This window comes from Rhincodon typus, chromosome 22, assembly GCF_021869965.1.
Source record: "Rhincodon typus isolate 14 chromosome 22, sRhiTyp1.1, whole genome shotgun sequence".
Classification (NCBI taxonomy): Eukaryota; Metazoa; Chordata; class Chondrichthyes; order Orectolobiformes; family Rhincodontidae; genus Rhincodon; species Rhincodon typus.
The window spans coordinates 29,232,480-29,245,527 of NC_063353.1; the positions used below are offsets into that span (position 1 = coordinate 29,232,480).

Consider the following 13,048-nt stretch of genomic DNA (forward strand, 5'->3'; position numbering starts at 1 on the left):
TGAGGCCACATCCCTGGGGGCTCCAGTGTTGTGTTATTGTGGAGGAGGTGCAGTTACCTATATTCTCTGATTGCAGCCTATGGGTCAGAAAGCTGAGGATCCAGTTGCAGAGGGCAGAGCAGAGATCAAGGTCATGCAGGTTTACACCCGAGGACCCAGGATCTCTCCTCCACATCCTTCAAATCCAACATTTCTGACCAATAATTTTTTTTGACGTGCAACTCAAATAAAAAAATCACTCATTCTTGTCTAAACACACGTGAAGCACCTTGGAATGTCCTTCTAAATTACCATAGGGATACAGCACAGTGGAGGCCATTCGGCCCATCTTTCCCATGCCCACCCAGAGACAGCCATAGGCCCTTTCTACTTCCATCCACCCGCACATGACCTGCAGCTTACAGCACTTAAACGGTACCCATCCAGGCAATTTTTTCCTTAAAAATAAATTTAGGGTCTCTGTCCCCACCACTAACTCAGGCAGCGAATTCCAGATATCCACCACCCACTGCATTAAAAAAAGTTTTTCCTCACATCACCTCCAATCCTTCTGCCACTTGAATCTATAACCCGATTTTTGAGTGCTCTGCCAAGGGAAATAGGTTCCACCTGTCTATCTCTATCTCTACCCCTCACAATCATGTAATCCCTCAGCCTTCTCTGTTCCAAGGAACACAGCTCCAACCTCTTCAATCTTGTGGCTACAACTGTCCAACTCTGGCAACATTCCAGTAAATCTTCTCTCTCCAGAGCAATTACATCCTTCCTGTAATGTGGTGACTGCAAATAATACTCTATTTGCGACCTCACTAGTTTCTTATACACAATCTCATCATTATATCCCTTTTGTATCCTACCAACGAAAGAGAGCATTCCACATGCTTTCATTACAACGTTATCTACCGTACTGCTACCTTTGGGACCTCTGCACTTGCACCTCTCTCACTTTATCTAACCCTCTCAGTGTATTCCCATTTATTATGTATCCCTTTTACTGTTTACCACACAGTTAAATGCATCTGCCACTTGCTGCCTAATACATCAACCCATCAATATCATTTGAGCTTACAGCTATCCCCTACATGGCCAATTTTTGTGTCATCTGCAAGTTTCCCAATTGTGACCTACATTCAGGTCCAAAGTGTTAATGTATAAAACAAACAGCAAGGGTTCCAACACCAAGCCCTGCAGAATAATTGAAACAGCTTTATTTGCAAGGGCAGCCATCAACCATTATCCTTTGTTTCCTGTTAATAGGCCAAAGTTCGACATTACCCCAAATCCCTTGGGCTTATTTTTTTTTGACTAGTCTGCTATATGGGGCCTCATCAATTGCCTTAATAAAAGTCATGTTGACAACATCCACTGTACTACCCTCACTGATCCTCCTTGTCACCTCAAAAAATTCAAAATTTCTAAGGCATGACCTTCCCTTAAAGCCATGCTGACTGATCCATGCTTAAGTGGCAGTTTATCTAATTTCTCAAAGCTGATTGTAACAATTTGCCCAACACTAACATTAGACTAACTAGCCTATAACTGTTTAGCGTTTCCTTTGTACCCTTTTTAAAACACACTTTCATTCCTCCAGTTCTCTAACACCTCACTGGTGTCTGAAGATTGGAAAATAATCCTGAGTATCTGCCATTTCCTCTGACCTCCAACATCCTAGGGAACAATCCATCCAGCCCTGGCAACTTATCCACTTTCAAAGATTCCAACTCCACTAACATTTCTTCTAACTATGATTAATTTGTCCAATATTTCATAGTCTTCCTCTTAGTTTACTTTATCCATGCCATCCCTTTCCTTTGTGAATACGGAGACAAAAAAAAACATTTAAAATTCTTCCCATATCCTCTCTACCTTCACACAAGTTTCCTTCATTTCTGTTCAGTCTCACTTTCTCAGTTATCCTTTTGCTTTTTATACACCAGTAAAACATTTTTAGATTTTTAATCTTGCTTGCAAATACTTTTTCATTCTGTTTTTGATTTCCCAATTTGTTTTAAACTTGATCCTAGTACTTTCTTACTCCTCTTGGCTATTTTCAATTTTTATTTTGTGATTATCATCATAAATCTGTTTAATCTTCCGCTGCATTTTTCTAGACAACCATGGGGGTCTGGATTTAGCAGTACCATTCTTATTTTTGGAGGACACATCTGCTTTGTGCCCAAAGGATCTCATTTCAAGTGCCTCCCACTGGTTTAAACAGTTATCCTTTAGCAACCATGCCCAGTTGACAATAGCCATATCACTTCTGTTTTCTTATATTTGCCTTTCCCCAGTTAGAAACTTTTACACCTGATTTATCGCTGTCCTTTTCCATAAATCGTAAAATCTAATCAAATCGGGGTCACTATCCCCCAACGTCACTCCACCCATATGACCATCTTCATTTCCCAAAACTAAATCCAGAATTGAGTCTTCTCCTATAGGTCTTCCTGGACACAGTACATGTATTTTTGACCCAGTTGATATTGGGATAGTTATTCTCTCCTGCTATTGTCTTCTGACTCCTGCAGGCAGAAGTTTGTCTACATATGATGTTCTATCTCCCTGTCACAATTTGGGGGTCTGTAGTATACTCCTAATAGTAAGGCTGACCTTTTTAAATTCCTAAACTCAACCCAAAAGCCTCATTTGTTAACACATTTAGTATATCACCCCTTCTCAATTGCAATTGATTCTTTAACCAATACTGCTAACACCACCCTCGCCTTCTTTTCTCACCCACTCAATCCTGCCTGAAAACTCTATCCAGGCATATTCAGCTGCCAAAGTTGCCCGTCCTTTTGCCAGGTTTCTGCTGAGGCAACAACATTGTGCTGCCACGTGTTTGTGCACCTTTAATTCATCTGCTCTGTTTGTAATACTCCCTGCACTGATTCATGTACAGCTCAACCCTGATTTTCTTTGCAGGACGCTTTTTAATCTTCATTTCTTTTGTTTTTACTGGTTGTGACATTTATATAGCTTTTTTAAAAACAAAAGCAAAGAATCTGGATGAAGGAACTGATGGTACTGTTGCTAAGTTTGCAAATGAGAAAGATAGTTGGAAAAACAGGTAGTATTAAGGAAGCAAGGAGGCTGCAGAAAGACATGGACACGCTAGGCAATCGGGCAAGTAAGTGCAGATGGAATATGATGTGATAAAGTGTGAGATCACACATTTTGGTAGGAAGAAGAGGGGTAGTTTTTTTTCTAAACCAGGGAAGGCTTCAGAAATCTGAACAGCAGAAGGGACTTGGGAGTCCTTGACCAGGTTCAACTGGTGGTTAGGAAGGCAAATTGGCACTCATTTCAAGAGGGCTAGAAAACAAAAGTAGAGGCGCACTGCTGAGGCTTTAAAAGGCTCTGATCAGACTGTATTTGGAATATTGTGAGCAGTTCCTTATTGAAGGAAAGAGGTGCTAGCGCTGGAGGGGGTCCAGAGGAGGTTTAAAAGAATGATTCTGGGCCTGGATAGAGAAAATGTTTCCACTAAGGTGAAGACTAGGACCCAAGATCAGAGCCTCATGGTGAAGGGATGACCCTTTAGAACCAAGACGAGGAAGAATTTCTTCAGCCAGAGGGTGGTGACTTCGTGGATCTCATAACCTCCACACCCCTCTGTGGCACACAGTCATTGAGTGCATTTGAGACAGAGATAGATAGGCTATTCGCTAGTATGGGGATCATGGGTTACAAAGTAAAGGCAAGAACGGGGTTGAGAAACACTTCAATCATGATTAAGCGTTGGAGCCGACTCTTTGGGCTAAATGGCCTAATTTTGCTGTTATATCTTATGCTCTTAAATGTTAGATGCCATTTTGTCAAACTGACCAAGTAGACCAACATATCAACATATCAAAACTCATACAACATACCTACTGATACATGTCTTGAAGTCCCAAAGACCATGTATAACAAAACAGGAAAAATTGCGGAATAGAGCCCAAACACAGGTGGCACAGCTGCCAACAGGGCATAAGCTAAACCTACAAAGGAATAAAGAAAAAAAAAATGAGTACAACTGGTGTTATTTATCAACAAGATAAAAGACCATTAAATGGAGGAACAAAAGAAAGCAAAACTAACATGGTTTGTCATTGTCACTGGACTCGAAATGTTAATTGTATTTTTCTCTACAGATTATGCCAGAACTGCTGCATTTTTCAGCCTTCTGTTTTCAATTTTCAGCATCCGAGGTTCTTTGTTTTGTTAAAATATTGGTTGCAATTCTTAGGTTTGTCAAGTTATTTATACATAAAGATATAATTCAGTTGACTTAAAAAAGGTGTCAAAAGTACTTCCACAACTATTAAAATTCAACTTTATCATTCAATATTCTATGAAAGTAATGAGAGATCTTGCCCAAAATTGCTACAAGGACTAGAACTAAAAAGGTGTAGTGGCCTGGATTTATGTAACACACTTTAAAATAACTGACAACAGGTCATTGAATCAATGTTGCAGAGGACAGGAGGCTCACTTTTGGCTTGCTCAAATCAGTCAACGGTACAACTATTTATATTAGGAAGTAGCATTAAAGTTAACAAGATGCTAAAATTGATTTAGAAACATAATTTTAACATCAATTATAACAGTTTTTGTTGAAAAGAATCAGTGCTATAATTTCCACATTGTTAGTACCCCAACAATGCTCATTTGTGATTTTTTTTGCTAAGGCAGTGATATCTTGCAATTGGAGTAATTAACACCACCAAGACTGTAATGCAAATTATGGTGGTGTTGGAAACTTAATCAGAAAATGCTGGAAGTAATCAACTGGCAGTCTGTGGAGAAATAAGTAGCATTTCAGGTTAATGACATTTCAACAGAATTAGGAAGTTAGAAATGTAATAATGTTTGAACAAGCAGCTGGAGGGAAAAGGTTAGAGGAAAGTCTGTTATAGGTTGGAAGATGGGAGGTATCTAAAGATTTAGTCGGAAGGCCAAAGGTAATAGCAATGGAACAAGTACATCAGAAGATCTACAGCATGTAGATGTTAGATTCTGCAGTGTTAGTACTAACTGCATTGGACACTGTCCAATCTGATGCCATATCAGATTAGGGTCTCTCTCAGCAACAATGTCCATCATATCAATGTAACTTGCAAACTATATCATGATTAAGACAAGACTCTCTTCTTATTAGAAGACCAAGTCATGTCCCTCTACTACTCCAGACTAGCCAGGCCCTTTGGATTTCAATCTAAAAAATGAAAAAAGTGGCAGCAAATCTACCCAAATGCATCCTCCAAGGGTGATGTGACAAGAATCTGTTTTACAGTGTGCTGCTGTATGAAGTGATATTAAAAGAAGTGGAATAAACGTATGAAGACAGTGAAATAAAAAAAAGTGTGAGGGCAGAGGTCTCAGTCAAAGAGACCAGCTCTCTCCACCTACTGCACTGTTTCAGTGATGCTCAATGAATGGAATGGCATTTCATCTTTCAATTAGGTAATTTCAGATTACAATCACTGCCCACCACCCCACAGTCCTTTGTTTTGAATGCTATTGCACTGATGAAAGGGTCATTTAAAATATCAATCTCTTTCTTTCTCACAAATGCTGTCACACTTGAGTATTTCTAGTGATTTTGGTTATTAAAACTCCGCTTTTTGCTTAGTGCCATTGAAGTGATCCTAAACAACTTTACTAGACTGAAGGTATTCAGATAGTTTGATGGGCATTCAGGTGGCAATGTTATAGAGTACTTTACAGGGGAAACGAAACTTAGAAATTGTTCCTTCTGTCTATTGACTAACGTTGTGTTGTCATATTATCCATAAAGAAATAGGAACTAAAAACATGTTAGGGTGTCACATTTCACTGCTGCACTAGTCATATGTCAAGACATAATAAAATCAACTATATCAAGCACATTGTGAGGTGTAAGAAATACACAGAGAAGCTCCAGCATGGTTATTTCTGACATATGGGAAGATGATGATAGAGGAACTTTAAGTGATGATACCTGATTAAGAGTGGTACTTTGAAGAAGCCCTCAATCAAGTGTCTGAAAGGAGATGAGCTGGTTATTTACTTAATTGCAACACAAACAATGGAGACTTAACATATTTTGTGCATGGGGCTTTACATTTAGAATGAAAAAAAGGTGTCATGTCACCTGTTCTGCAATCCACTTGACTGCAAGCCTGGGTGGTTTGCTTGGTTAAGTGCAAAAGGTGGCTTAGATAGTTCTTCTGATAAGGTGGTGTAAGTTTTTTTTATGTTTGAAGACAATGGCAGCAATCCCTAGGTTTACAAGGAGTAGACCCTAAATTTCCCAAAGTTCTGTAAATATTGTGCTGTGACCTGTCAATTTTTTTTTAAAAAAGATGAAAGGACTTTGGGATCAAAGTTAGCTAAATAACCTCACCTCCAGGTAGAAATGCTAATGTGGAAGAGGGCAGAGGAAACCACTGACTGTAATCTGATCTCCCATCAGCATGCTTCTGTAGTCAGTCAGACAGGAGACATGTTCTAGTGAAAGAGACAAATCCCGCAGCCTTTTAAGGATTCAAATTTGCTTTGGTGCAATCAGAGCGGATTTTATTCCTGGTTTGGATTCAGCAGCTTTCTGAAAAGAGGAAATTTTATGGGGACAGTCACTAAGTTGACACTTGGTGAAACTGGAATATGGGAATTACAGTGCACGATTTGCTATAAAAAGGAGTGTAATTATGTGGAGAGCCCACTGTTTGATAAGCAAAAACAGGGAATACTCCTCTCTTTAAAAGTAGACAATAGTGTTTAATTGATACTTTGTTATTTATTACAGTAAAAGTTTAAGTAGTGAAATCTTGCCATTCTTTTAATTATCAACTGAAAACTTAACTTTTTAATGTTACCTACATCCGAGAGATTATAATAGGAGCTTGTTGCTGTTCATTGACTACACTCAAAGTAGTCCATTGAACACCAAGTGTCCTGAGGTGGTGATATACATAAATACAAGTCAGTGTGTTATGGAGTGTGATTCAAAGGTGGTGGTTGTTAAGAAGGGGTAGAAGAAAGAGAAGGGCAGCAAGAAGGAAAGGGAGAGAGGCAGGGGGGAGATTGGGAGACTGAGAAACTTTGTAGCTCAAAACTTCTATGGCATGACTATCTTATAAAATTTCAAATTTCACATTGTCTGACAAGTATTTCCAAAATTTACTTTTATCTTTTAGTCTCACTGTTGTTGATCTCTTTCAGTGTTGTGGTTCTTAGCCTTCTGGCTTAGTTTCTTAATATTTATATTTTTGAAAAGATCCACGATTATGTGCAATTCAACAGACGGCAATTACAAAGAACATACAGACTCTATTTTTTTCCTCCTGTTTGTACAAAACTTACACGTTGTGTAATAAATTTTGGCAGCGTGTAGGTAGAATAGAGAAAGTACATCTCATGCCATACAATCCAACTAAATATGGGGGAGACCATTGTTTAAACCTAAAATACTAAGCAAAATAAAATTTAATGGTTCTCAAACATTTTCACTTTAAAAACATAAATCATTTTCATATTTACTTTGAGGTAGCTGCATCATTCCAGTGCTCAAACCAGAAATTATGTCTCCGAACATATACTCCTTCACTGGATATTGGGGTAGCCATTCCAGAATGGGAACAAACCTGAAGAGTATTGACTTGGCCCTCTTGGATGAGCAACTATAGAAAACAAAATAAATAAGCTGTATTGCAGCTAAGTAAATAGAACCAAAATAGCATGCTGACAAGGCAGAAGGCAAGGTATTCCTTTCACAGTGCCCTAAGCAGCTTTGGTACAACTTCTTGAAATTTACTCTCTTCACCATTCACTAGAATTAACTTGTTTAGCTGGTGTTGTCAGGATAAGAGTAATTACGACTTAGAGTAAGGGTCACTCATTTAAGGCAGATGAGGAAGAATTTCTTCTCTCGATGTTGTAAATCTTTGGGACTGTTTACCATAGAGCTGTTGAGGCTGGATCAAGTATATTCAAGGCTGAGATAGACAGAATTTTAATCAATAACGGTTTAAAAGGTTATGGGAAAAGGCTGAAAAAAGTGGAGCTGAGGATTATCCGAGCATCCATCATCTCACTAAATGGATGACGACAGTATGGCCTATTTCTGCTCCTACATGTTGCAGCCCCGAGATGAGGGTAGTAGACTTGAGGAGCTTCCAAAAGACAACTGGATACATATTTGAAGACTAAAATACAAAGGATGACAGGGAAAAGTGCAAAGCATGGGACAAAAGGACACCTCTTGCATTATACGATTCTATAATTCTTATGCTAAATGGTAGGCATGTTAACATTGGAGAGAACAAGACATCAATTAATCTGTTAATCCAATGTATTACAGCCCATTAACTACATTGGTATATAAACAATCAAACTGACAAACCAAATACAGTGCACCCTTTGCTGGCCTTTTTTAAAAAATTCATAAAATGAGCATCGTGGGCTTACCAGCATCTATTGTGTATCCCTAATTGCCACAAGGTGGTGTCAAGCTGCCTTCTTGAAATACTGCAGTTGATTTGGTGTAGGTACATTCACGATATGGTGAAGGAGAGTGTTACAGGTTTTGAGCCTAACACTGAAGGACTGGCCATCTATTTCCAAGTCAGAATGGACAGTGACTAGGAGTGGGAATTTGCCAGTGTGGTTATGTACCTGCTGACCTCAGCCTTTTAGACAGGTGTAGTTTGTAAAGTGCAATCTATGGAGACATGAATAAATACCCCCAGTGCAGCTTGTAAATGGTGCACATTGCTGCTACTTAACATTAGTGGAGGAGAGAGCAAATGATTTGACACCAGAATTCACAAACAAGTACGCTGATTTGCCCCGGCTGGCAAACTGCTCAAGTACTGTTGGGCCTGTACTCATCCAGACAAGTAGCGATTCCTGACTTGTGCCTCATAGATCATAGACAGGAATTAGTGAGTTCAGATCTGAGCTAAATGACTGGTGGATTGGGAGCCTCTAACCTGCTCTCAAAGAAACAATATGTATGCAGCTAATATATTTCAGGTTCTGGTCAATAGTAACTACCTGGATGTTGAGAGCTGGTGATAGAATTGCCACTGAATGGCAAAGGAGCAATGATTAGTCTCTCGTTGGAAACGGTCATTGCATGACATGAATTACTTTCCACTTTTTAGTCCAAGTCTGGGTATGATTCAAAGGAATGGTCACCAGAGCTAAAACATTAACTTTGATTTCTCTTCACAGAAGCTGCTGGAAAAGCTCAGCACGTCTAGCAATTTCTGTTTTGGTTCTGGATACGGTCTTGGCCTTACTGCATTTGGATATGAACTGCATCAGTGTCAGAGGAGTCACAAATGGTATGAGTATTGCAGATTCAAACATTCCCACATTTGACATTATGATGGAGGGAAGTCTTGATGTAGTACCTGTAGAACATTAGGCCTACAACACTATCCTGGGGAATTCCTGCAGAGATATCCTAGAGTTGAGATTGCTGACCTCCAACTACCATAACCGCTTTCCTTGCGCTGAAATGTGACTCCAGTCGTGTTCAGGATCCTTGATGCCACTGTAGCTGAAGTATAGCCTTGATGTCAAGGGTAGTCACTCTCATCTCACCTCTGGAATTCAGCTCTGTGAGTGAGGAGTAAGTGCCAGTGTTGCAGCTGTACTACAATAGCTTAGCCAAGGGCACAGCAAGTTCTGCAACACAAATCTTCAGTAACACGGCTGGATTCCTGTCAATGCCAGGAGCCTCTGCAGCACCCGGTGCTGTCTGCCATTTCTTGATATCACATGAAGTGAAGTGAAGTGAATCGGATTGGCTGAAGGACTGGTGTCTGTGATGCTAGGTCGAATCATCCACTTGAGTCATGTCTGATCGGAAATTGCTTGGCTAATTCTGAAACAAGGAGTCAGGGCATGAACACCCACAATCATCATTGAAATCCATTAAAAAAGGTGTACTTTTTCTTTCAAAAAAAAGGAATTTACTTTCTGTAAATTCAAAGTAGGTCCTGTTTATGAAGCAATATTTGATTAACTTGTTATATGGACAATGGAACTGCATACTGAGCTTGGGTGTTGCCTTCAATAAAGAAAAATAGTTTTGCTGATGAGTCAAAGGCGCAACAGTAAAACAAGGGTCATTGAACACGCACAGAACTAATTTCCTTATTCTTTCACAAGGAAAATACTTAAATAAGTCTTCCAACAAGATAACGTTTATCAGCAAAGATTAAAAAAAATTCACATAACCAGTCCCACAACAACTTGTGAATTCAAAACTAGATTACACTGCGCTACAACTTCCAACTTACACATCCCTCTTGAGGGACAGTTTGGAAAGAGAAACTTGATATAGCACAGATAGTTAAGAACTGCCGATGCTGGAGTCAGAGATAACAGTGTAGAGCTGGAGGAGCACAGAAGGCCAGGCAGCATCAGAGGAGCAGGAAAGTTAACGTTGACGTTTCGGGTTGGGACCCTTCTTCAGAAAGGGGTATAGCAGTTGATTTCCCTTTATTCTATGTTTTGGTAGCTAGCAACAGAGCAGGTTACTCATTTGGACAGTAACACAAATGGCTTCAGAAGAAAGGTAACCGATTACATAGTGTCAGAGAAAACAAAAAAAAATTCAATAGACAAACTGTCATTCCAAGTAGTCTTACTCCATTTTAGTTTATAAACACTGAAGCTCACCATAAACAGCAACTTACAAACAAAACATACCGAAAATACCGAAATAGCTTTGCGCTTCTAGGTAGCTTGGGTTTCTCCTTCCTATGTAGATAGGCTTCTAAAGTCTCCTGATTAAAAACCGGCCGGTTGACATTGAAGCTTGGGTGGCTCATTTCAACAACATCCATGCTGGAAATAAAGTTCCCAATCAAATGTTCAAGAATTGTAAAAGCTGTTTTAAGCGTCTCTTCTCAGGAACCACTTTGAAAAGGAAACAAACAATGGCATTTGGTTTATTTTTTTGTCACGTTGGCAAGCAGAAGAATTACACATTGGTACACTACTACCAAACACCTAAGATTTGAAAACTTGAACCCATCACATCAGAAACAGCGTGTAATGCTTATTTGAAAATGATAAACACCACATTATACAGAACAAGACAAATATTAAACTACTGGAGGAGCTTTTGCTTAAAATATACCACATTACACGCTTGTAACTGGCTTAGGACATATTGATCATAAAGCAAACTTTCAAAATCTAGTTCAGTGAAATTGAATTTATTTGATTAAAATAAGGTCAGACAGCATCTAAGCAGCAAGTAACAAATTTAGTAGTTCAAGCCGATGACCAGTCATCAGATCTGGAAAGAGTTATAGATTTAACTATTAAATATGTACAAGGCCAGTTGATAAAGTATAAGCAGCAAAAAAAAAAAATAATAATCTCCATTAGGGTACAGGACAGGAACAATCAAATGCCAGAATGGATACTTTCTAGTATCTACAATATATTGCTTGTTTCATGTGATTACACAATGTCTTTCAAGATTAAGGATTAAGATTAAGATTAAGGATTAAGGAGATCAAGATTAAGGAGACAAAATAAAAAGACGAAGTTGACAAAGAAGAGGACTAATTTAACTGCACCAGAATACTACTCCAGATTCTCTCTACAAATTCATAAAAATTCTCCTCCACATCCACAAGCAAGGAATTCTCTTGTCACTAATGTTGAGACCATATGTTTAGCTGTCTTAATCAGCTCCTCTGCCCATGAGGCTAAACCGGACCAACAAAATTTCCTTCCTTAGTCCTTATGTTAGCCAATAAATAATGACTCCCTCTCCTCAGGCCTGCACTGTTTTAAAATTAACATTACTTCATTTTAAAAAAGACAACAACACAGGCATCAGCACCCATGCAAATTATCACTCCAATTCCAATCTCCCTTTCCTTTTCCAGAATGCATCAACTTCTTGCTATTTCCCAAATTTGTAGCCAGTTTTTCCAAAGTCAATGCTTGACTTCAATTCATGGTTCTACACCTGTCACAGCACTGAAAAGGTTCTCAAAATCACAAGTGACAAAACAATGTCATTATGAGCACAGTAAACTATCTCTTCGTGCCATTCACAACTCATCAGCAGCCTCTGGTTTGGCTAGCCACACCATTCTACTCTAATGCCTGTTTACAGTCATGCAACTGGGTGGAACTATACTGTTGTTTCCATTCCCATCTATCTCACTGTATCCAGAAAATTAATTGCAACAGTTTCTTTCTACTCCCACACCTTTACCTCTGGAAAGAAGGGTTGGTCCTCAGCCTCCACCATTTTTGCTTTTAGGTGCTGCTCTTCGACAACATTATCTGAAAACAAATTCCACAAGTATGCTGATGACACCAACTTCTACCTCACCGTTCAATCCCTTCATTGCCTTAGATTTCTGACCTTGTTGGACATCTAATATTATCTGCAGATTTCTTCATTGGCTGATGTCTTGCCAACATTTTCAGTCCACCCCACAAACTCTGTCTGGGAAACAGACTCCAAAACAACCAAACCAGACCATTTGTAAGATTGCTATTATACTTGACTGAAGCAAGATTTAGTCCACAAAGCTACACCAATAGCACCCCCACCAACTTCCATAACATCAGATTGACGCAGATTATATACTGTTAAAACCCTTATTTCTTTCTTTTTACCTTTAAGCTTGATCATTCCAAAGCATTCCTAGAAATTTAGATATTTAGATCCAGAATAGCAAGCTGGAAACAATACAAGGCTAATATCAAATTCAATTAGTAAGAGCTTAGTTGAAGCTTTATTTCCTCATTAATACAGAAATACTAAATTCTGTAAACATAAATTTAACAAGAAATTTAAATCAGTAAAGAAACATTAAGACAAAACACTTCAAAATAATTCCTGCCTGTTCTATTTCAAATTGAACTGATACCAAGATATTAAAAGATACCTGCAAAGTTATGTAGAATCACTCAAAGATCTGTCAGTTTAAATGGCAGAACCAACAGGGGGCTTTAAGGTAGAGCAAAAGGTAGGAGAGGTGATGGGCCTGGTGGCATTATTGCTGGACAGTTAATCCAGAGACCCAGATAACGT

At 38.9% G+C, this 13,048-nt stretch overlaps 1 protein-coding gene across 2 annotated transcripts in view; it reads right to left on the minus strand.

Moving 5' to 3' along the window:
- slc26a5 (solute carrier family 26 member 5) overlaps positions 1-12,275 on the minus strand; it is a 65,194-nt gene extending 52,919 nt beyond the window's left edge. The window contains exons 1-4 of one of the 2 annotated variants that reach the window (XM_048610080.1): positions 12,221-12,275; positions 10,690-10,899; positions 7,507-7,646; positions 3,873-3,983 (exon numbers count right to left, since the gene is read on the minus strand). In XM_048610080.1, the coding sequence (XP_048466037.1) occupies positions 3,873-3,983; positions 7,507-7,646; positions 10,690-10,826 (388 nt within the window). In that variant the 5' untranslated portion in view covers positions 10,827-10,899; positions 12,221-12,275. Of the gene's footprint in view, positions 1-3,872; positions 3,984-4,083; positions 4,176-7,506; positions 7,647-10,689; positions 10,900-12,220 lie in introns of those variants that run through there. The other variant, XM_048610081.1, reaches the window with a different exon arrangement.
- Between the last annotated feature and the right edge of the window lie 773 nt (positions 12,276-13,048).